The sequence below is a fragment of the Manacus candei genome, unplaced genomic scaffold (genome assembly GCF_025592945.1).
Source record: "Manacus candei isolate 608988 ecotype Guabito, Panama unplaced genomic scaffold, ASM2559294v1 h1tg000059l, whole genome shotgun sequence".
Taxonomy (NCBI): domain Eukaryota; kingdom Metazoa; phylum Chordata; class Aves; order Passeriformes; family Pipridae; genus Manacus; species Manacus candei.
In genome coordinates, this window is record NW_026138107.1 from 174388 (window position 1) to 199460 (window position 25073).

Below are 25073 nucleotides of genomic sequence, written 5' to 3' on the forward strand. Positions count from 1 at the left end.
AGCCCCGGGGAGCCGGGATCAGGCAGCTGCAGGGTGCAGGGATGAGGCTCCATCCTCATCCGTGGCTCAGCTCCTACCTGTGGTGCCAAGGCGGGGAGCCCGAGCACTTCCAGCCATCCCCTGTGCAAGGCAAGGCTTATCACAAGAATTTTACCATTTATGTAGATTCAACCAGACAGAAAGACGGCGAGCAGAAGCATATTAATTAGTTCTAATTAAGATGGAACATTCATCCTCGCGACAATATTCTGTGGATTCAGCGCAGCCCTTTCTGCACTGAAGAACCACTGGAATCTCTTTAAAAATCAATATAATGGAGTTAATTGAAAAATAGAAGTGGTTTCAAGTCCAAGCCCTCCCATGCTGCTTCTTGTTTGTTTGTTTGTTTGTTTGTTCCCAATTTTCAAATATCATTTTCCTGCTTCTCCTCTGCTCCTCCAGCGCGTGTGGGAACGGCTCAGGAAATCTACAAAGGTGATGAATTCACCACAGGTAGGATAAGCATCACATCATATCAAACAGCACAGCAAGGGAGCTGAAAAGCAGAGAAAAATGAGTGTTTTTTCTCATCATTACACAACACGGATTTCGTGTGTATTCTCTGTGACACCAGAAGGAGAAACAATTTAGGGCAGGTTTGGCTGCACCCTGGTATCACACGGGTCACACCACGCTGAACCTGCCTCCCAAGGGTGCTGAGGGAAGCTGGCACAGCATGGCAGCACACGGCCCACTGGTGCCCCAAAGCAACCATCATCCAAGCCTGGAGCTCCTCCTTGGAGCTGGAGGGACCGAGGGCAGGTTTCCTTGAAGGGATATGGGAATTCAGAATCCCCCCTACCGCAAAACAACCAGCCCCTAACGCCGCAGCCCAAAGCTTCTCCCAAGAGAGTTGCACACTAAAATCCACCTTCCTGCAGTCAAAAAGCCACAGAGATGCAGACCAGGCGCTCACAAACTGGAAATCCATCAGGATCCAACCACAGCCTGTGTATCCAAGCCTCCATCCACAACCAGATCGGGATTTCTGCTGCTGCGCCCGTGGGAGCCGGGTCAGCTCCCGGTGCAGATGGGGGGCACCCAAAATAGCAACAAGCCCAAGCTCTTGGAATAATCCTGGAGCAGCAGCAAGCTGCTGCCTCCCCACAGCAGCGTTTTTAACCTTATTTCTTAAAAGGCAGGTGAGACACTTGCAGGAGGGGCTGCGGAAGGCGCCGGGTGTGCAGGAACGTCGCTCCGTAACGGAAGGGCAGAACGGCTGCTGTGTGTGGCTCCAGCAACGTGACGCATGTCCTCACGGCTTTGGGATGGCAGAGTGCATTTATTTCAGGAGCAAAGACTACTCATGTGCCTCACCAGAGGACAGAGGAGGAGAACGACCCAGCCGGGGTCACAGCAGGGAGGCTCAGGGCCGGCTGCACGGGCCCACAGGCAGCTGCCCGAGGGCCGAACGTGGAGGGTGGTCCTCTCTGGAGGAGCACGGAGCAAAACCCCACATCCTCACCTCCTTTGAAGGCCTCCTCGTGACAACCCACTCGGGAATTCTGTTATTTTACCGCACGGACTGGAAGCGACTATGTTTGCGCGGATTGGCAAGTACGAAACTGAGGACTTCAAAGGTTTGAAGTTGGGTCTGCAAACTATTTACCGCAGGATCTCCCCCCCTAAAAGGGCTGCTGCGCTCCCTCAGCATGGAATTCCTGCCAATTAACTCTGTCAGGGACGTTGCCAACAGGCAAAGGGAGAGGGGGTCTCCTTGCAGGTTCCCCCCCAGGAGCTTTGGAGCACCAGGCAGGGCCCCCAGGAGAGATAATCTGATTATGTCCTGCACAACACAGGGAGGACAAGGAACGTCCTAGTTCGTGGTCCTGTCACCCGAGTGAAAACACCCAGGAAGTCTCTGCATCTCCACAGAACAGACATCCCCACTTGTCTTCTCCAGACAGGAACACCCAACCCCGTGTCCCTGCTCTGACCAGGGCTGGGCAGCAACACCACACGGGACGCGCGGCCAGGGACGAGTCTGCCCTCCAAAACATTTATTATTTTAAAGTCTAGACATCCACTGGCACATATGCCAGTTTTTAATGCCTGGCTTTGCTATCTCCCTGCTCTCCCACGCCCTCCTGCCCACCACGAGTTGAGGGAGGACAGCGCCTCATCTTTACCCCTCCCTCCCTCCCAAACTTGGCGCAGATGGATCTGGACTCTCTTTTGGTGCCAAAGATACTTGTTAGGACACAAAGAGTGGGGTTGGAGGGAGAGATGGGCAGCTAAACACGAACCATGGAACTTCTGAAGGGCAGGGGCTGGTGCGTGGGGGGCAGGCAGGACCCTGAGGCTGCAGAAAGAGGGGCTGGGGGGGAAGGTGAGATGCTTGAGTTCACTAAGGAGGTGGGCTATGAAACAGGAGATACTCAGCTTTGCCAATCCTGCATAAGAATAAAGCCCTCATGGAGGCTGGAAATAGCCCTTATGCTCACCTCCAACCCTCCTTCTCTCACCATTTGGGCACCAAGGTGCATGGCAAAGCGTTCAAACCACAAACAGCAGCGACCAAAGGAACAGGGATGGATGTGGAGCTGTTCTAGAGGGATAAACTCCCAGGGATAAAGAGTAGTTAAGATGGAAGAGAAAGGAGCCTGCACGGCTGGATGGAGAGAGCTTTGGGAAACAGATAGAATAGCAGAGAGAGGGGATGCAAAGGATCATCTCCCGAGGGTCCTCTCCTCCCACACCTGATACTCTGTGCCTTGGAGACGTTTTTAAGTGCATATGTCTGAGACAGGGATAAAATTCAGGCTGTCAGGTCTGAACAGCCTGTGAAGGTGCAGACCCTGAGCTGGATGTGGCTTTGGTAGCTGGAAATTCATCCTGTTTGTTCCAGGGAAGTTTCAGACAAAGGGAAGCCCCCGTGCTGCCTTTAACACACAGAAAAAGGGATTTGAGCAGTCAACACCAGCCAAAGGGGGGGAGAAAAGCAGCCAAAGCTGCTCTGCTTTGAAGCTGGTGAAGGCCAACACCTGACTGTGGTCTATGGCATCTCCCAGAGCTGGAGAGCTCTCCCCTTCCCTACAAGTTATCCTAATTCAACATCTGCCTGCTGGAAGTCATGTAAACAAAACATCTCACCAGAGAAGGGCTGTTATTTAGGTGGCATATGTATTTCCAAACTGTGTTTAGAACTCTGCTCACAATCTACTGCGGTTCTCATTTGCCATTTTATCACTCAGCAGGACGGTCTGGAGTCTGAGAAACATCAGGTCAGAAGAGCTGTGACCTTTTAGATAAATAACACCACAAAACCCATAATTTTTTTGTGTTAGTGGAATGCAGCCACCAGCATTTGCATATTCCACACACAAAACGTGCTCAGGGCAAGTCCTAAGCACTTGGATATATTTCCCTGAGCATGTTTTGTGGTTTAACTGTCTAAAGACCCAACAGATCCAAACCTCTGAAGGCAGTGCAGAGCTACACCTCTGTGGCAATGGTTTCCTGCAAGGCTTTGTAGGGTCTCTGGACAGTTAAACAAACCAGGGAGCAGGATTTCATCTGCTTTTGGGCAGCTCTGCAGGAGCCAAGGAGCTTATAAATCTGTATGAGCCCTTGAGGAGAGAGGAGGTTGAAAGAGAAATACAGCACCAAAACCTGGGCTGTGAGGATCCCTGTTCTGCTCCATGCTGGCTCCCCCCCTCTCCTGCTGCTCTTCCTGCAAGAGCATGGGCCAAGGAGCTTATAAATCTGTATGAGCCCTTGAGGACAGAGGAAGTTGAAAGAGAAATACAGAAAGGAATTGATTTCTCTGAGTCATCTCAGAAGCGCCGGACATCAAAGGCGGGACTGACCCCAAGGCCCTCCAAGCCCTCCTGTTGCTCCCGTGCAAGTGCCCATCGCCCAGCTTTGGCAAACACAGCCCTCCCCATGGCCAGGGATCACCAAGAGCTGACATTATCTGCAGTGCTGCTGCCTCCAGCTCTGCTCTGGAGCAGCTTTCTCTGCACGCCGAGGCTCTGACGGGTGTTTCCGCAGTGATGCTCCAGCCTCCCCAACCCACGAGGAGTCGGAGGGTGCTCGTGCAATGGCATCTCGCAGAGTGACATCCCACCATGGAGCTGTAGCCCTTGACAGCTCTTTCCACTGCGCTGGCTGTTATTAAGGCAGCAGAGAATTGCTTAGAAATAACAATAGCTGGGCAGCAGACACGGACAGACGACTCCTACCCCGATCCTGCAGTCCCTGACAACAGGATGCTCCTTGAATCAGCGACTTTCTGTGTTCATGCAGCCCTGGCTTGTTTGCAGGGGTCTTCTGTGGGACTCACCTTCCTTAAAAAAAGCAAACCACACATTTGAAGAGCCAGGAGCCTCTTCCTAAGCTGGGTCATAAATAACCAGTGAGCAAGGGAGCACGGAGAGGGCAGGCAGCAGTGTCAGGGACCTGCGCTCATTCCCTGATGTCATCTGCAACCTTCTTTCTTTTCACCAGGTTTTGTTTCTCCCCAAATTCAGGACTTGAAAACAGGGCTCACCTTCAGGATCACGAGATTGTCTTTTCACCATCCTGTTCCCTCTCCCCTTCCCTTCCCCCCCTTGCACAAAACAACAGTGCCCAAATCAGAGCCACACGGGGCAGGAACCCACTGGAAAATGCAAAGCGCATTTAAAATTCGTCCCAGGTACAACAGCGGGTCCATGGGGGACTCTGAGCTCACCCACGGAAACATCCAGCTCAAGGAAATACACTCTATCTCATCTTACAACACCAAGCAGCAGCTGTAGTCAGAAGCCAGCTGCAGACTGCAACAGACCACAGGATAACTTTGCTTTCTCCCAGGAACGTGTGGATCCACGAGCTGACGAAGCCTCCGCCGTGTTCCTCCACTGCTCAAAAGCTCCAAAGCTCCAGCCTGGAAGGCAACCTGCGTCAAACATCTGCATCCCCCTTCAAAGTCCATTAGCATCAGGACTGTGTGTTACAGAGCCTTCTCACCAGTTCTCCTGCCCTCCCTCCCTCCCTCCCACACTGGCTGCCTGCTGTCAGCAAACCAGGCTGCCCTGGTCACTCACCACTGCTGCATTGTCATACAGTGTCTAAGCACCAAACACCAAAGAATTTTATATGTCACTTGGATCCTGACCTTGGATGAAAGGATTTGACTGAATCTCAAAGACCCATCCCTCTCTCCCTATGTCAAATGAATGTAACTCAAACAAAACTGGATTTTTTAAGAAGCGGGTTGGCTCCAAAGTGAGGACAAAGCCAAGCAGAGTGTGTGCAGACATTCCAGGTGCCTTTTCCATGTGCTTCCAGCAGCTCGTGTTTTATAACAGCAGCAAAGCAAGAAACACAGAGCTTAGTCACTTAAGTACGGCAAGCAAACACACGCCTCCTCACAGTCCACTGCTGGGATGGAATAAAACACCTGAGAATACATTTGATATATAAGACAGAAGGCAATGAAAGACACTCGAATGGCACTCGAACCCTTCCAGTGCCCTCTTTGCAGCTTTGCAGCACTGGAGAGCCCTGGGGCACGCTTGGCAAAGCTCAGTCCTTGGGCTATGCCTGGAACACATTCAAGGCCAGGCTTGGCTCAGGGGCTCTAAGCAACCTGACCTAGTGCAAGGTGTCCCTGCTCATTGCAGGGGGGGGTGGGCTAGACGGGCTTTAAAGGTCCATTCCCACCCAAATTATTCTATGCTCAGGTGGTTAGAAAATTGTCCTAATAACACCAAGGCTGTGGGTTTGATCCCCCAATGGGCCACCCACTTAAGAGTTGGACTGGATGGGTCCCTTCCAACTCAGAATATTCTGCGACACGATCCTAGGAAAACACGTCTTGGCTTGGGGCGAAGGAGAGTGATCACCAGCAGCGACCACCCCAGCAGGGCTCAGAGCTGCCCAGGACCAGTTCTCCCAAGAAGGTCCACCGTGGTCCAGCCACACCGCCCCACCAGCATTCCGTGCCTTCCTCACCGAGCCAGCACCGGCCCCGGGGACCGGGCACCGCCTACCTTGTGCGAGTAGTGCTGGTCCACGATCCTGGCCAGCCCGAAGTCGCCGATCTTCAGCACCAGGTCCTCCGTGCTGATGAAGATGTTGGCCGGCTTGAGGTCGCGGTGCAGGACGTTGGCCGAGTGGATGTACTTGAGCCCGCGCAGCAGCTGGTACATGAAGAGCTTGGCGTGCTCCTCGGCCAGCTTGCCCTGCTCCAGCAGCCGCGCCAGGTCGGTCTCCATGTACTCCTGCACGATGTACACCATGTTGAACTTGAAGAAGTCCCCGCGCAGGTTGGCGCCCTTGGGCCCCAGCACCTCGTAGACCTTGACGATGTTCTCGTGGTCCAGGCGGCGGATGATCTTGATCTCGCGGAAGGCGTGCTTCATGCTCCGCGCGTCGCCGATCGTGATCTTCTTCACCGCCACTTTGCGGCAGCTCTTGCTGTCCAGGGCCGACAGCACCAGCCCGTTGGCCCCGAAGCCCAGCGGGCGGAAGTTCACGAAGCGACAGCCCAGGTCGTACCCGTACATGCTGGCGATGCAGTCGCACTTCTCTGCCATCTCGGCTCCCTCTCCTTCGTCACTCGAAAAGCCGGCAGGGTCGCGGAGCTTCCAGGTCAGAAACGCGGTTGGAAGTCAAGCCCCTCATCGTTACTCACAGGTGCTTGCAGGGGGGGGTGGTCTCGCTCGGAGCCCATCACTTCCAAGGTGACACAGAGCGAGAGTAAATCTGAGCACATACACACACACACATACACACACACAGAGAAATAAAACGTTCTGAACTGGGGGAGAAATCAAGGGCTTAGGAGAGACTTCCCAAGCAGCGTGGAGAAACGCAGCCCGGTGATCTCTAGAAAAACGGGAAGGCTCTTTTTCTTGAGACTAGGAGATCAGCACTGCTACATTTCTCAGTCCCTGCCTCGTCTCCCTTCCCCGGTATCCTGGAGACAGTGCCGAAGCGCGGGGCTGGTGGCACAGATGGGCGCCCGGCCCCACGCCCCTGATGTCTCAGTGCCGGGGCAGCCGGCCGGCCCCGCTGCGGGGCAGAGCCCAGAGCAGCCCCATGGCCCCTGCACTGCCCCAAACCCTCCCTGCCCACAAGTCCTGGCAGTGTTTTCCCCACCAGTGAAGCGCATCCAGGCACCGTCTGGGCTCCCCGGAGGTCAGCAAAGCTTCGCCCTCCTCGTCACTCCCCCTCCGGAACAGGCAGACCCCATCTTCGGCACACCGAAATCCCGAGGGCAGCAAATGTTTCGCGGACCAAAACTCGTCTTTGTGGCGGCCTTCAGCGCGGCGAGTTTCTGCGTCTGCAGTTCCAACACCTTCCCCTCGCGCGTCCTTCCCCAGCGGAGCCAAGCGCCGTCTGACCGCTGCAGCCCGACGAGGAGCTCCTGCGCTGCACAGCCCCGTTATCCTTCAGCAGGTCTCAGCCTCTCTCCTGGAACAGAGAAGAGGAGATGGATTCGTTTTATACCAGCACAGCCCATGCCCTGCCTACGTAACAGCTTGCTGAAGGTTAACCATGAGCAAAACCGTGACCTTTCGGAGGCTCATTAGTTATCCCCTCCGAACGCACGCAGCATCACCAGCATTTTTCAGCTGCTTAATTCTCCCTTTTCCCTCTGCAAGACACGGAGAACTGTAACTCTCCCTCTCCCCCCTTTGCTGCCTTTTTTTTTTTTTTCTGATTTGCCTGAAAACGTTACGGAGCAGTTTGCAAAGGCTGAGCAGCGTGCCGTGCCTCCCGACCGCCCGTGCAAACCACACTGCAAGGAAAGCACAGAAATGAGGGTGCAAACCCCCCCTGCCGAGCAGCTGAGAGGGCCATGGAGTATTTCAGCTCATGGCAACCAAAACTGCTCGGGTAAAATAGGTGGTCAGCTCCGTGAAAAAGCCTTTAAAACTGGCAGTGGGGGTGGGACACCCCCCGAACTCGGAGTCCCACAGCGAACCTCAGGAGCAGCCTGGGGATGCCATCTGTGGTCCTCTTTGAAAGTATAACTGGACAGGTAAATACATATACTTGAATGACATAGCATTTAAGTTGTTTTTTTCACCCTCTACTGCTGTGAAAAGACTTAATGACACCCTTGGCACTAAGTAGCTGAATGTGGACCCAACAAAAGCCGGGTGAGCAATGGCAGCAAGTTATGGTGTCTCCAGAGTGTAATCCCATATTTCAAAGCCCCTCTGCTGACCCAAGCTCCCCTGAGTAATGGAGAAATCTCTCATCAAGATACACTCACGGGTTTTTAAAGAAAAAGGAACTTGCAGGCACCATGGCAGACCCTCACCCTACTGCTGGCAAAGGCATAACCGGCAAATATCAACATCTGCTGGGGATGAGGATGCAGATTTAGCCAGAGAATCTCAGTATTTGTGGGATTTTCTTAACAAAGTGTCATTTTCCAGTGGCAGGTGACCATGTAAGGGTGGCCACGGGCCAGGGATCACTTCTCACAGCTGTCTGAGTTGGGAAAAGAGAGTTCCAAGCCCTCAAAGCACTTCAGGCTTTCCGGACAAGGCACTGTGATTTTTAACCTGCAAATACTTCCTCTAGAAACAGAATGGAAGAAAAGGCCAGAAGCTCTAGGAAACAGCCTGGCTTTTTCTACCAGATGATCAGCTCAAAGCTTTCAACCACGTCTCCCTGCAGATGTTTATGAATCTCAGAGGAGCAAGGACATCCCTCCTGCCTGACTGTGGCCCCATCCTGGTCCCAGACACCCCCTGACACATTTTGCTGCAGACCCATGTGCAGATGCCCCGTGCCACCCACTGAGGGGACCACCTGAGCCAGGGGAGACCTGCAGGGACCAGGCAGCTGCACAACAAGGGCAGTGACCTTGCACTGGGACGCCCCAGCTGGTCCCCGTGCTGCTTAGAGGAGGAAAATTTAAAAAAAAAAAAAAAAAATCATGGATCTGCTCCTGTGGGGTTCTTCATGCCAGAATAATGGCTCTGTTAGAGCCCTTAATCACCAGAGCTGCCCCATTAACCCGGCAGTGCATTCACAGCCTGGCCCTTTGCTCTTCATTCCCCAAGCACTGGGCATTGCTGGGGGGGGGTCCCTCCTGCTCTCTGGCAGAATAATGACAGGGGAAATATTAAATGCTGAGCGACCATCAATCATTAAAGGTGGAAGAGAAACGTAACACTCCAGGGCAGCACAGAGCAGCAATCCGAAGAGGGAACCAGTTAATAGTTAAAATAAAGACATACGGCCCATCTGATGGTGGGGAGGGACGTAGGCAGGGCAGGGATACCCTCTGAAGAGCATCTGCCAGCAGCTACCGAGCAGTCTGGCAAGCTTGCTCGCTCCTGTAGTTGCAAGCAAAAAAATAATTACAGCCTCTTTTCAATCCAGCAATTATCTAATGCTGGCTTTTGCACGCAAGGATTGAACGGGGAAAGCTGCTGCTCCCGCCATCGGGAAGTGGGGCAGTGCACAGCCGGAGAGCCTCGGTCCACAGTCGAGGGAAGGGGGGGAAAAACGGATGGGAAACCAGGAGTGAAGGGGAAAAGGAAGGTAAATAAATCCTGAGGCTCTACAAGGAAAGGACACCCTGGGCAGGAAGGTTCCCCCTGCGTTGCAACCCAGCTGCAGGGCCATGGAAAGGGACGAGATGTTGGCCAAACCCAAAGAAGGTGGTGGAGGTTCTGAGGACCACGAGGAGATTTAAGGGCAGGCTGAGACCTGATGAGCAGCCAGAGGGCTACAAGAGCAGCTGCAGCGAGAGTGGAAGCCTTTCCACGCGTGGTGAACAATCTGAATTTCCTACACCTGCGCTCGGGGGGACCTCAGTCTCTGCACGAGCCTCCTGGACGTCTGAGGAGGAAAAAGAAAACCAAGAAAAGTAACAAAAATTTCCTGCTGGCAAAGAGAACCCTGTGAAACAAGGTTTGGATAAACATGGGCCAGCAAGGTGCCACATCAGGTTTGAGATCCACCTCTGTGTCTCATCTCTCAGCCCCATCACCCAGAACCACCACCACCACATGCTGCCCAGCTTTTTGGCACTGTGGTGCAGTGGAAGTGTCCCTGCCCATGACAGGGGGCTTGGAACCGGATGATCCTTATGGTCCCTTCCAACCCAAACCCTTCTGTGATCCTACGAACCAAACTCCACAGGGGCTGCTGAGCCCAGGAGGCGCTGGGTGGGATGTGGTGGAAGCTCCCACGCCGAGCTCCTTGGCCTGCTCTAGATGCAATGGAAAGAAACCAAGCTTTGCCTCGTCAGCTTAATTATTAATAATTAGTAGAGTCCTAGAAGCACTGAAAGGGAAAATACAACACACGAGACTAAAAGGGAAGAAAGAGCCCTATTTAATCTCACAAGCAAAGTGATGGCCTGTGAGGTGCTCCAGGCTGTGTCTCACTACCCAGCTGAGTGAAGACCCTGCAGCACCTTCTGCAATTACAGGGGTCAAGGCAGAATCACCTCTGGAAGGATGGCCCCAGAGGATGCTGGTGGGATGCCCCTGTCCCTGCTCTGGGGGCTGGGTCTCTCTCACTGAACATCCAAGGAAAAGCTGCTGGCTCATACAGGGAGATGCACCATGGCCGAGGGACCAGCAGGCAACAGGTTCCCACAGGACTGCAAGAGAGGCAGGTCAAAGGGGGGGGATTCTGCCCCTCTGCCCCCTCAAGTGAGACCCCCCTGCAGAGCTGCCTCCAGCCATGCGGTGTAACATCAGAAGGATGTGAGGCTGCTGGAGAGAGTCCAGAGGAGGCCCTGGAGATGCTCCAAGGACTGGAGCCCCTCTGCTCTGGAGCCAGGCTGGGAGAGCTGGGGGCATTCACCTGGAGAAGAAAAGGATCCAGGGAGACCTGAGAGCCCCTGGTAGGGCCTAAAGGGGCTCCAGGAGAGCTGGAGAGGGACTTGGGACAAGGGATGGAGGGACAGGATGAGGGGGAATGGCTTCCCACTGCCAGAGGGCAGGGTTAGATGGGATATGGGGAAGGAATATGCCAGGAATATGCCAGGCTGTGAGGTAACCTGGCACAGGTTGCCCAGAGAAGCTGCGGCTGCCTCTGGATCCCTGGAAGTGTCCAAGACCAGTCTGGACAAGTCTTGGCGCAACCATGTCTAGTGGAAGGTGTCCCTGGCCATGGCAGGGGTTGGAACTGGATGAGCTTTAAGGTCTCTTCCAACCCAGACCATTCTGGCATTTGATGGATGACCACAGGCTCTGTGTGTCCTTCTTACCTCCACTTCCTCCAGCACAGACAACAGCAAACCCAAAGGATCAGGCTGACCATGAAAGACTACAGGAGTTACTTTTCCAGTCTCCTCCATTACCCAAACCAGACATCACTTCTGAGCAGTTATTTCATCAGGAGCACCAAAGCACCACACAGGCAACGGGGTCCTGTAGCACCACGGAGGGTCAGGAGCACCCCAACCCTCTGCTCACGTGCTCGACAGAGGGGTTTGCTGGGGTGCTGGAAGGCAGCAGAACACAAAGGGACACTCCTTTTAAGGGAGCTGAGCGCTAACTTCATTCCCATCCCCTTTCCCACCACCCTAGCTTGAATCCAGGGACGTTTCGGGAGCACACACCGACAGTTCTCCTGTTCTGCAGACCATAAACCCCATCGACTGAATAAACACGTGGGGAGCCAAAGCCACTGTTCAAACCTGCAGCACAGCCAGAGGGAAGGGCCAGGAGCCCCCACGATGCCCATGTTCCCTCCAGCCACCTGGGAATGGATGAACACGGAGAGGTGAGCGAGGGAAGGACAGGGCTGCTCATACAGAGAATTAAACAACCAAATCCCCAAAAGGCACTGTGCATTTAAGAGTAATGCAGGAGATGTAGAGTCATGTTCCCTCTTGTTGAACACTGAATACATTTCACAGCTTCAATTCACCTGTCACTCGTTTCTTCACCGAGAGCAGCTGCATCAGCTTCCTCTGCACAGAGGTTTTATAATTGGGACCCCTACTGCAATAAAATACAAGGATGAGGGAATCCAGAAGTTTTCTTTTACCCTTCCATTCTTCCTCTCTCTCTCTCTCTCCCACTCTCCTCGGTGCAAGGAAAGTGTTTGACTCCGTGTTGCTGCCAGGATTTGCACTGACCTTTCTGCTCCCTTCACTCCTCCAAAGGCTCAGGGGGGCTCTGGGTGCCCTCACAAGAGCTCAGAGGGGGCTCTCTACTGTCCTGTCTCAGCAAGCTCCCAGCACTTCCCGGCACAAAATCCATCGAGGACACTTCAATGAGCTTTTCCTCATCACCGACCCCCCTCCAAAGGGTCGGGGACCTCTTTAGCTGGATGAATTCATTAGAGCTCAAGTGTCTGAGCAAGATGCCTGTCATTAACAGGGCACCACAGGTGCTAATTAAAGGAGGGTAACAGTGATCTCTCGCTTGAGCACCTTGTAAAGGGCTGGATCCCACCAGCCATTACATCTCATCAGCCCCTTCAGCCGGGCCCAAGGTCAAACACTGTGCTGCAAAGCCGGGAGGGTCTCGCAGGGGCTGAGCTTATTCATTCTCCCATCCTTCCTTTTCTTCACCCCCGTACCCCCCCCCTCCAGCAAAAGCCTTTCAAACGCTGTTTATCCCTGCCTCACTGCTCCCTGTGCCATGGCATTCCCGCTGTGCACAGTGGATTCCATCTCCAGCCCGGAGGAGCTGGAGCAGCACAGATCACACCGTGGACTGAGACCAGGGAATCCAGTGCCCATTGCTGCCGTGATGTCTTCAGACTTGCTAAAGACTCGCCTGCCTTTAGGAAACCTCTCCAAGCTTTAGTCACAGCGCTGGAGTCACTGAAGCAGTGGGAAATATGGACAAGGCTCCTGTTGCTCTTTCACTCCCACGCCAGCGACCGCTTCAAGGCTGAAACCTAATTAGTCCTTCCCATCAATAAACACGGCTCCTGGTGCTCAGTTCTGCAGGAACATCCCACAGAGAGCCCCAGGGAGGGTCTCTCCTCGGGGCTGAACACAGGTGAAGGCAAAGCTTCTGCTCTCCTCTTGGCGAACAGCCTCTCCCCTTTCCCTCCTGCAGCTCAAGCTGTGAACTACAGGATCTGGTTCCCTGCTTTACAACCTCCTGCATCACCCAGGAATACAAGGTGTCTGTCACAGCACTGGGGGGCTCCATGTCCTGCCCCTCCTCGAGACCCTCACACACCCTGACACTCTGCACTGGTGCTCAGGAGAAGCAGCACATCAGGAGATCAGATCCGGCAGATGGGATCCCAGGGAAACAGGAAAACCACCCACCCCAACAAAACCAGCTGGATCTCAGAGGAAGGAGCTGTTCATACAATCATTAAGGTTGGAAAAGGCCTCCGAGATCATCAGCTCCTAACATCAACCCAGTACCACTGTGCTCACCACTAAGCCACGTCCCCAAATGCCACATCCATGTGCCTTTAGAACTCCCCCAGGTTCCCCAAACCTCGTGGTGAATACAGCCAACAAACTGCTCCCACTTTGGAGGACGCTAAAGAGCAAGAGAGGCTCTTGTGCTGTGTGTCCTCAGCCAGGGACACCCTGCTCTGGCACTCCAGAAATCACCACAGGCCTGTGCACACACTGGGAAGTTTGGGATCTATCCTGCCCTGACAACCCAGCTGTACCAAATAACAGCCATGGGACAGGCTCAGGAGTGGACCATAAAAATAGTACTTATCAGATGTTTTTGATACCAGGATCCAAGCAGAAACTCATTGAGAAGTCGAGCAGAGATGCCACCAGCTAAAAGCCAGAAGGCACCAAGCAGCACTGTCACAGGAGGAAGGTAAAATCTCCATGAGCCTGTAGGAAAAGCCAGAGGGAAAAGGCAAAACCCAAAAGGAAACAGCACAAGAACACTCCAGAGTCCTGACCTGAAGAGCAGTAAAACACACGAGTTCCCCATGCATAGCCCTGTACCATAAGTGAGTGGAGCAGCATCACCCATCACTGAAAAAGCAGTTTTCAGCACCTCTGCTGCCCAAACCTCTCTCAGGAAAACAGGAATTTTCCTTCTTAGCAGCTAGGGCACTTGTAGACATGCCAAATTACTCTGAGGGGAAAAGGAAAAAAAAAAACCAAACCAGAAAAAAGAGAGAGAAAGAAAAATCAGACAACGCTCATTAGTTCACAGAAAAGAACAGAAAACAAAGAAGAACTTGCTGACACTCGCAGGGATTTTAAGCAGTGTGGGAAAGCCACCCGTTTGTCCCTGACCTGCTGGTCGTGGCCAGTCAGCCGTGGAGGGGACAGAGCCGGGATGTGGGGAAGGGCCTCGCTTCCCAGCGGGACCAGTGCGTGGAACCGCTCCGGGCTCGGCCGCCCGCAGCCAGACAGCACCCAGACAGTGCCTGAGCAAACACAGCCCTGGCACAGCGCTCCCACCCGCATTAGGAGCTTCCATCCCACACCGGGAGCTTCCATCCCTCACCAGGAGCCTCCATCCTGCACCAGGAGCTTCCATCCCACATCAGGAGCTTCCATCCCGCACCGGGAGCTTCCATCCCACACCGGGAGCCTCCATCCCACACCAGGAGCCTCCATCCCGCACCGGGAGCCTCCATCCCACACCGGGAGCCACCATCCCACACCATGAGCTTCCATACCACATCAGGAGCCTCCATCCTGCACCAGGAGCCTCCATCCTGCACCAGGAGCCTCCATCCTGCACCAGGAGCCTCCATCCTGCACCAGGAGCATCCATCCCACACCGGGAGCCTCCATCCCTCACCAGGAGCCTCCATCCTGCACCAAGAACCTCCATCCCACATTAGGAGCTTCCATTCCTCACTGGGAGCCTCCATTCCTTACCAGGAGCCTCCATCCTGCACCAGGAGCTTCCATCCCACATTAGGAGCTTCCATCCTGCACCGGGAGCTTCCGTCCCGCACTGGGAGCCTCCATCCCTCACCGGGAGCCACCATCCCACACCAGGAGCCTCCAGCCTGCACTGGGAGCCTCCATCCCACATTAGGAGCTTCCATCCCGCACCGGGAGCCTCCATCCCACATTAGGATCTTCCATCTCTCACTGGGAGCCTCCATCCCGCTCCCTCCTCGGCCCCAGCCCTGCCAGCTGCTGCTTTCGAGCCACACAAGGGCTTTTTGCTGGCTGACAGCACAGTTGATTTAAAACCAGTGGAATTATCTCCGTTACCAAAATAAAGCAGATCCTGGAACGGATGACTCAAAAGGCCTCTCCCCAAGCTGTAAATCAGAGCAGAAACGCGGCACCTCGCTGGGGCAAAGCACTCTGCCCTTTCAGTTTGGCACCTGCGGTCTTTTTTTTCCCTAGAAAAAGAAGAGATGAGAAATCCAACCTGTGCCAGCACTTTGCTGGAAAGCTGAGCCTTTCCTCCCCAGGATTGCCATGGGTCAGGACTCTGCCTGTGTTATCACTGGAGGGGCTGGACCAAGACAAGCAAAAGCAGGATGGTTATTTAAAAAAAAAATAAAAAAATTAAAAAAAATACAGTAACAGCCCTAGAGGTTTTTTTTTTTTATTATTGTTGCTGAGGAGACTGCACCAGGAATTTGCCCCAGAGGAGGTATGTGCAGCATGTGCCAGCAGGGAAATGGCAGAGCAACTGCTCCAACCCTCGAGGGGCCCCAAGAGATAGGTATCTCTGCAAGAGAGAGCCTGATGTCCTCTCAAAACACCGCACTGGGATATCCCAAAAGTGCTTGCACTTGTGCCTCCCAGAGCTGGCCTGTAACCTCCCCCTTAATCCTTCTGGTGACAAATCTCATCCAGTTTATTCTGGGGGCCGGGGCTGGACCGCCTGCGGATCTGCACGCTCAGCTTGGGCAAACCATGAAGACGGGCTCCATGGAGAGGAGAAAAACCTGCGTTTGTCTGCACAAACCCCTTGGCAAAGGGTTTCCACCCTCACTCCTCCCAGTACAGTCCCACAGAGGTGGCCCCACGCTGCTGCAGCACCAGCACCAGCAGGAGAGACGCTCCCACAGCGACTGAGGGCCGGCAAAGCTGCGCGGGGAGGAGGCTTAACCTGTCCCCCCAGGCAGAAACATCCCCCCACGCCCCTCTCTTCCCCATCAGCAACACTGGGGGCCTGGGGGAGCTGCACCTCCACCACCTCGGGGGGAGGAGGGCGATGGCAGACATTGCCAAAATAATGCTCCCCCCAGGGCACCAGGGCTGCCAGACCAAGGGGCAAGGCCACTGAGCACGGCCAGACCGAGCACACAGAGACCTGTAACCCACCCCAAACAGCCCTGGCAGTTCAGACCTCGAGGAGAACTAATCCTACATCAAGGAGACTGCCCAGGTGCAGCACGGCACCATAAGCTTTGTGATATTCAACCACTGTTGGACCAGCCCTTGATCCAAGTCCACAGAGGCTTAGGAAGCAACGTCTCCTGGAAGATGCACATCTCTGAGGGCAGGTCTGAGCCATCCTGCAAGCCCAAACTGCTCCACTGCTCCTACAGACACAAGCCCTCCCTCATGGTCAGGTCTCTGTGCAGGGTGCACATCTCTGTCCCCCAGCCAGCCCCACACATCCCACCTGCCTGGGGGAGCGAGGCAGGTCCTTCCCAGAGCTGGGAAGGATCACTCAGCATCCCAAAATTCCGCCTTTTTCTTGGTCTGACTCCATAAAGAGCAGGGCACAAGGTCTCACACCCCCAAAGAGAGGCTGGAGACCAGGAATCCCACGCTATAAGCTTCCCACAGCAAAGCTTCTCCTCATCTACTCTGGGAAAAAGGTCTCTGCTGTTTTACTGCTTCCCAGTGATTTTGGGAGACCCTGGTGTGCAGCCATGGGATGCCAGCAAGGCTGAAAGCCAGCGGCAGAAATGTGCCAGCACCTCCAGAAACAATGCAGGGCATTTCCTAGAGAATTAAACCAAAAATACTGTAAATCCTGCTCCTAAAACACAGACCAAACAAACCCAAAACACACTCCCAGTGACTTTTAGCCACCCAGATAATAGATGGGGAATAAAAGGCTTTGCTGGACCACTGCTAAAGCTTGCTGTCAGTATAATCACCTACTACTATAATGAGATTACATGGATTAGCTGTATTTTAAGGAAACGTCAATGAACTGGACAGCCTTCCTAGGCAGGTTTTCAGAGCTGCACGGAATAATGCCGGAAAGACATCAAACCAGGAGGCTATTTTTAGGAAGCACTCCTCTAAACAACCCAGGTGGAGAGAGACAGCGAGGCAGCAGAGGTGTGCTAATGCAGGCAGGAGCTGAATGAATGAGCAGTGCAGGGAGAAACAGATTCATCCCCCGGTCTCCCTTGGCCGAGCTGCACAAGAAATTAATTGAGCCAGACCCGAGCTTGCATTCCTCCCATGCTGTGCTGTGAAATGGACTCAAATGTTGGAATGAGCAGCACAGGACACACTGTGCTAAGGGAGGGAAGTGTGAGGCCAGGATGAATGACCCAGGATGAATGTGCTGGGGTTTGTGCCCAGTGCCCTCGGGGCACCTGCACTCCCAGAGGGGACAAGCCCCCAGGGGGCTGCAGACAGAGTTATTTCCCAGGAAAACATCCCCAGAATAAGCCTGAAATTAGACTTCATTATCATCATGGCATCCATCACCACGTGGGACCCAGCAGGGGATGCAGTTCACTGGGCTTGCCCAGCACTTGGATGAATAGGTTTGCTTTACAGTCATCACACTCTTGTTCAGAAAGCCCAGAGCTCTCATGTACTCTCTCTCATTTTCTCCCAACAGCACTCAAGATTTAAGAGGAACTCCCAGAGAATCCGTTGGTTGTTTTTTTTCCATTGCTTTTTGTCCTTGGAGCTTACTTCTGCAAAATACCCGTCAACCATCCAAAATAAACCGGACACTGCACTGCCCAAAGTCCTTTAGTCTTCCAGGGTGGATCCAACCTGGAGCCCTGGGGACTGCAGCCTGGGTGTTTTGCTCCCCGTGTTCCATCCAGCCGTACCCCTGTGCCTTCTCTCTCTCTCTCCTGGTGACTCAGCCAGGGCTCGTGAATAAAACCCAATTAGGGATTTAACATCAGAGCAGCACAGCAAAAGGATGGCCCCCACCCCAGGCAGCTCACAGCCTGGGATCTTTAGCTCCCACCATGGTGAAGCTACAAAAATAACCCGTTAAAAAGCCACTTTAATTGCCTTGCCAGCGGTTTGCATAAACCCCAGCAAACGCTTGAGGTAAAAACGAATTAAAAGCCTTAAACAGCAAATTCTCTTTCATTCCTCCCACTTTTACCCTTACATTTTAATGGGGTCGTGGTGAGGGTGGGGAAAACAGATCCAGCCAGTTCCTCTGGGACAAGGACCAGGCTCAGTTCTGCTGGGTTTGCTCCGCCACGGCAGGCACCCCGTGTGTTTTGGGGCACACCAGCCAAGCTGCTGCCTAGGCACAGTTAAGGCAGTTGTGAAGTTGATATCCTTCATGCCAAGACGAGCCTTAACCGGGATTGGAAAATTTAGAGGGTGCAGCCACGCACCATAGTCCTCCAGAGCCCTGTGAGGTTCTGCTCTGTCCCACGTGGGGACTGTGCTCCTGAGAGAGCGCAGAATCCCAGAAGATAAGGGGCTGATGAGTGTGTCCCAAACACCAACAGCCAGGTGGCTGCTGAACTAACCAAGGATTGTTGGGAATAACAGCCAAGGATTGTTTGGAATAACCAAGGATTGCTGGTAATAATTGAGAAAGACCAGGATGTGGCTGGAGAAGGGGCCATGCAGAGGAAGGGCAGCACTTTTATGGGACAAACACCCTTGTTCTAGCTCCTGGAGATCAGCACGGCACAGGAATGAGGCCAAGAAATTGGTATGGACTGTAGGGGAATCAAGACTACCCAAGACTCCCAAGGCCTCTGAACCATTCCCAGAAAGGTGTGAGAGACTGTGCACGAGAAATAATTTGCATAAAAAGCCAGGAACTTCTCCCCAGGAACGGGAAAACTTCTCTAAAGTGGTGCCCCCACCAAACCCAGGCAGCGCCCACAGGACCCTGGATGTCCCATCAGCTGGATCAACCATCAGCCCAGCCAGGGCTGGTGATTTTTTTTTTTCCTCTCTCTTTCTTCCTTTCTCTTTCTCCTCCTCTTCAATCCATCCCCTTTCACCCCACCCCTTTATCCAAACCCACTGCCATGTGCTCACACCACGAGGACAGGACCAACACACCAATTCCCAGGCCGAGTGAGCAACTTCCCAGTGAAACTTCTGTGAGCTTTTTTTCAGACCCTCCGATTTTTGCCGTTCCTTTCAGCCACGAGCACCTACAAACCCTGGATGTCCCCTTCCCCTGAGGGGTGGGGTGTCACACACAGCACTTTGTGTCCAAGCTGATCACAGCCCGGGAGGAGAAATGTCCCACCAACACACCTCTGGTGGGAAAAACCCAGACACGAGCTGGAGGTGAACACAGGTATCAAAGCCCAAACAGCACCTTGCAGGAGCACAGTGCCTGAAGCACTGCCTGCTGCACAAGGACTGAGTGAACCAGGCATGATCCTGCCTCCGGGGTGTCCAGAAGGGAGGGAGGGGAGGGAGGGGAGGGAGACAGCAGCTCCACAGCAAAACTGGGAGGCTGTGAAGGTTTGGGCTGGTTTGCTCTGTTTTCAGGCCTGATGCAGGGCTAGAGCAATGCAATTAAGGTCCTCTGCACCAGCCCGGGCTCTAGGCCCCCAGTGCCCAGCATCTGCCTGAATATTGCTCTGAAACACCCCCTCTGCTCTTCCCAGGGCTGTGAAAGAGCGATCAGGATGGAGCAATTTCACAGCCTTAATCCTTTCCTTCACTTTTGGCTCCAGTGGGCGGCAAGATAACCATTTTACAAAAGCAATCGTGCCAAGAAAACCTGGCTGAGTGGTTTGGTTTGTAAAGACTCGAGCCTCGGAGACTCCCCCTTCAATCTCTACTGCTCACAAAAATGCTTATGTTCCTGAAGCATTTTGCAGCTCTTACAGCACTTCGCTGGGATAAAGAAGAGCTGACACACATGTTGTGGCAATAAAGATTATTTTTGCTGTCTGAGTCGTAGCAGGCACACGAGATTTATTCAGATAAAAGAGGTCAGAGCAGGAAATGAGCTTAGATTCCAGGCTGTGAGTCCAAATCACCGGGAGATTTGGTGACTCCATGGGGGGGGTGACGGGCACCCTGCACCCCCAGCAAGGGATGTTCTGTGTTTGGCATCACCCTCACGCCCTTCCCAGGGTCTGCAGGGCTGTCTGGCCTCCTCACCCTCATGGCACCGGTGAAACAAAACGGGTGAGAGCAGCACAGGTACCAATCCACACTTTTCCATGGGGAAAAAGAGATTTTCCAGACTTTGCCCTGACAGCTGCTGCGTTAATCCCTCGACTGCTCCTGGGACCTGCTGAAACGCACGTTTCCACGCACTGAAAAGATGTTGCAAGTATTATAACCGGAATTTCCTCCAAGCTACTCCTCTTTTCTTCACAACACGCTCTCTCGGCCCATTTTGCTGCCTTTGAAGAGCAGACAGCAATTAGCTTTTCAGCTCAGAGATATGTGATTTTTTTTTTTTCATCCTCAGTCCTGTCTTTAACACGGCAGATCTCGGCATTTCTAATGACTCAAAGAGACCAGGACTGTAAAAGCCTTTCCCAAAAGCAGATTTGCCTCTCTGCTCTCCAAACAACACAAGATAAGGAGGCCCTTTAAGTGCTCTGATCAAACTCCAGCACGATCAGTGCCACTAACGGGTCTTGTTTGTGTCTGCACCACCCTCATCCTTTCCCTGCAGCACTTACATTCTGTTAATTGGTTGGTATTTACCAAAAACCCACTAGTGTGTCACCTGCCTGGAGGTGAGCAGTGATGCCACTGGAGCCGGAGGGACACACAGATGGCACAGGCACCTGCCACATGCCCCACATCAAACAGGTATTTTGGGAGCAGGTGCAGCCACCTCGTTACTCTCAGCATTTTTGCTCCCTTTTCAGACAAGCAGAACGTGCCTCTGTGCCTGATAACAAGGGCAGGTCAGACTCAAGTGAAGCTGAAACATGAGACAAGTCAAAAAGTCGGCCATATATATCAAACACTGATATTTTCTGGCAAACGTAAAGCCCATCAAGGTGCCCTCTGAGACTTCCCTGCCCCTTATCCGAGCAGAAAGGAGGCGACTCAGAGGAGATGGCACCGAGCTCGTCGCGATCCTCTCACGGCTCGAGAGTTGTTTTTCTGAAAGAGTCTCATCAAATTTCCCATTTCCTTGATTCTGTTGCCACGGAGTCCAAAACCGACCTCGGGTGTGAGCAAACACAGGAGAAAGAGGAGAAACGTTCAATTCTGCATTAAATTGAGTCCCACTGAAGTTCAGCAAATGGTGGCACAGGCGTGAAGGAGGGACGAACACATTCCAGCTCCTGTTGGGTGCAGCTGGATGCACATCTGCCCCAGTCCTGCAGCATCCCTTTCAGCCTACAGCAACTCCACGAGCTACAAGACCTGACTCTCTCCATCCCACAGGCACTTCTGCTTCACAGGGCTTCCTTTTTTGGCTCCCCCAGGAAGAGATCCCGGCCACCCATTCCCTGCTCCCAGCTGTCCTCAGCAAGAGGACAAGCCTTGCCAGCCTTCACGGATACAGCAGCAGCCTGCTCCATCCTTACTGCCTTATCAAAAGCACGTCATTATTTCTAATTTATGGCATTTCTGCATTTATGACCATGCTCAGCCGGGGAGATGTGGGAGGAAACTAAGGCTGCCCTGCTCATTTCAGGCTCTGCCTTTCTGAAGTCGATATGACCTCAAATGTAAAAAAAAGAAAACAAACAAACGAAAACCATGGAGAAATCAGAATTCCCAGAAATTAAATAACTGCAATTCTTAAAAAAAACCACTACCTGAAATGTTCTCTGGGTCAGATTCACTTCTTGTAAGAGAAATGCAAGGCAGTCATGGAATTATAGAATGGTTTGGGTTGGAAGGGACCGTCAAAGATCATCTCATTCCACCCCCCTGCCATGGGCAGGGACACCTTCCACTAGCCCAGGTTGCTCCAAGTCACGTCCAGCCTGGCCTTGGACACTTCCAGGGATCCAGGGGCAGCCACAGCTTCTCTGGGCAACCTGTGCCAGGGCCTCACCTCCCTCATAGCCAACAATCCTTTCCCACTATCCCATCTAGCCCTGCCCTCTGGCAGTGGGAAGCCATTCCCCCTTGTGCTGTCCCTCCATCCCTTGTCCCCAGTCCCCCTCCAGCTCTCCTGGAGCTCCTTTAGGCTCTGGAAGGGGCTCTCAGGTCTCCCTGGATCCTTCTCCAGGTGAACACCCCCAGGTCTTGGCCTGTCCTCTGATCATTTTTGTGTCCCTCCTCTGACAGAGGATTCGCTCCTGTTCACACATCAGGAGCTCCAGCACACCTGTGATGGGATGTGATGAAGTTCCACGCCCCCAGGGACACAGCTCAGGTCCCGGGATCACCCTCCTGGGCTCAGGTGTAGACCCTTCCCCACCCAGCCATCCCACCACCACTCTTTGGGTGCTACGCGGGCATTTGGCCCCTCCAACCCTGAAACCAAACCAGGAGCACACCAACCTCTCAGGACACCCATGGGGAGCGGGGAGAAGAGCCCAGCACTCAACCCAGTCCCAGTATTTCAAGCTGCAGTACTGACAGAAAGGCAAAGACACTTCTTTTTTTTTTTTTCTCTCGTCCCATTCTCCTTGATCTCATTTTAATTGGAACCGGTCCCAGCTCAATCAGATCCTGAGAAGCCCAGCACCTACTCTCTGTCCTTGAAGTCATTTAAAGCCAGGACCTGTTTCCACGCTGGCATTTCCAGCCCTGCCCCCTCACAGCAGGCAAAGGGTTTAATTTACCTCTACCCAAAGGCACTTTCTCATAGTTCAGAACTTTCCATATTTCACAGGGCAGGGCAGGGGGAGTTAATGGAGCACAGAGCCCCAGCAAGGAGCTGGGTACAACTGGTGCTGTGACAGCAGGTACAGGATGATATTCCACCCTGACCCCAACCAAACACGGCCCTGCCTCCCCTCCTCCATAAACCCACACGGTTTGGGGCTGGGAACACCCTCAGCTCCTCTCAGAGGGATCACAGACACCCAAGTGAGAGATGGGGAAGGTGGAACAACTCCTTCCTGAAAGGCTCATGCCTCCATAGCTGGTATTCTGCATTTTCCCACCCCCACCTCACTTTTGGGCAGGAACAAGCCTCTCTGAGAGTCCGGAGATGATCTGCACAGTTTCCTTTAGGAAGGGATTTTGGGAGAAGGGCTTAGGAAGCCTCCAGTCGGTACTCCAGCCTTTACTCTGAAACATGAAATTTGATTGGCCCTTTTATCTTAGTTTACATAGCTGACTGCTGCAGGTGCATCAGTTACCATGGAATTAACACTGCTGTAAAACCAGGTGTAGCCAAGAATTAAATCGTGCAAACAATCCGAGCAGCTGGGACAGATGGACACCCAAGGTATCAGCCTAGGGAGTTGTTTGCTCTTCCCCGAATCCAGAGGGGTCCTAACACGAAGCTGAGGCACAGCCAGGTCACTTCCTCGGGAAATCATAAGGACTCGGGGTCTCCCATCACTCAGCCTGGGAAGTAAAACCACGGGTCAGGGCAGTTGTTTTTTATTTACCAGCAGTTCACAGCAGGTGAGGACAGCACCTGGGTGCAAGAGGAGACGCACGACTAAGGACACGAGGGCAGGACGCAGGTTTCCAGGCAGACCCAGCCCGGATGCCGGGAGGGGACCGCCCTGCCCGCAGGGAGCATCCCCTCGGTGACCCGGCAGGCAGGCACACACCGGGCACAGCTGCTCACACGGACACGGGCACTCTGAGGAGCTCCTTCCCCAGGTTCCCCCGCTCCTTCCCTTCCTCCCAGGAACGCCCCGAGGATAAGCAGGAGCCGCGTAGCTCTGGGCTGCGGCAGCGGCGTGGGCTGGGCGGCTTCCTACGGAGATGACTGTTGTGTATAATATAGAAACTGAGCTGCTTGTTCCAAGCACAACCACGCCGGCTGCTTTTTAAAGACAGGCTCAGCTTGGGTGGAAAGTGCTGCAGGAACACGCAGCGTTATTTCCTCCCGCAGCCTCCAAGCCAGGGGAATTTTTCAGGAGCCGAGATTTGGGAGCTTGTTCCGCTCCTGACCCGGCTCCGGTGACAGGGAGTGACGGCAAGGTCACCCTGCCACCTTCCAGCGGGGCTAAAATCGGCTCCTGTAAATCCTCACATGCAATTCTGCCTGGAAAGCCCTCAAAGCAGATCACTGTTTAATCTTGCTCTAGCGCTGACCAGGCTTCCCGGTGCCAAGCCTGGGCTGCACCAGTCGGCACCGTGCCCGCTTGGGAGAGCACAACTGGTGAGGTCTGGAGGGTGTAGTGGTCATTTGGGACAGGAGCATGAGGACACCGAGGCACAAGACTCGGCGTTGAGTGTGTCAAAATAATTCACCCATGGGGAGTGTGTGATTTCCTTCTGCAGAGCTGCCAAAGACATTCAAAGACCATTTGTCGGGTGTTTGCCAGCCACGAGCACCGAATCTCAGGACAACATCTTGCCACTATTCATCACCTCCATACGCCCAGAGGGGCAAATAAAAATGCCACAATGCAAACAACTAATAGATAATCAACACCAAAGCCAAGGAGCACACCAGCAGGTCTTTTGGATGATAAGTCACTGCTGGCACACGGGAGCAGGTCACACATTTCAGTGTTAATTGCCCATGGAGTAGCAGCAGGTTTATGTGACAAGGATGAAGCCAAAATGAACTGCCATGTCTAATGCAAGTCTTCTTCTATTATAGTTTCTTTCTGTTTCCCTGCTAGTCACAGAAACATGCCCAAAATAATGGCAGCAGTGTCTAAATTTGAAAGGGCAAATTTCACAAAGCCCAAAGCAGCTGTTGGCATCACTGAGAGTAAGGGAGCCGCTTAAAGCTTCCACCAAAAAACTCCAGAAGTTACAAGCACGGAGAAGCAGCAGGATTTAAACAATGAAAATGCCATTCTGGCAAAAAATGAGATGTGGAAAATGCATGGAAACGTGATCTTTCTAGGCACAGAAAAGGAGAAAGAAACGGCACTGGAAAGGAAATGTCCAAGGTCGGTGACTGATGAGAACCTCTAAAAGAATC

General features: G+C 53.3%; 1 protein-coding gene across 8 annotated transcripts in view; it reads right to left on the bottom strand.

The window, feature by feature from the left end:
* Nucleotides 1-25073, bottom strand: part of MAPK4 (mitogen-activated protein kinase 4) — a 45387-nt gene that overhangs the window by 15446 nt on the left and 4868 nt on the right. For 6 of the 8 annotated variants that reach the window (XM_051803696.1, XM_051803697.1, XM_051803698.1 and 3 more), the window contains one exon: nucleotides 6018-7443. In XM_051803696.1, coding sequence (XP_051659656.1) covers nucleotides 6018-6563 — 546 coding nt within the window. In that variant the 5' untranslated portion in view covers nucleotides 6564-7443. The remainder of the gene's footprint in view (nucleotides 1-6017; nucleotides 7444-25073) is intronic. The other 2 variants (XM_051803699.1, XM_051803695.1) reach the window with 2 other exon arrangements.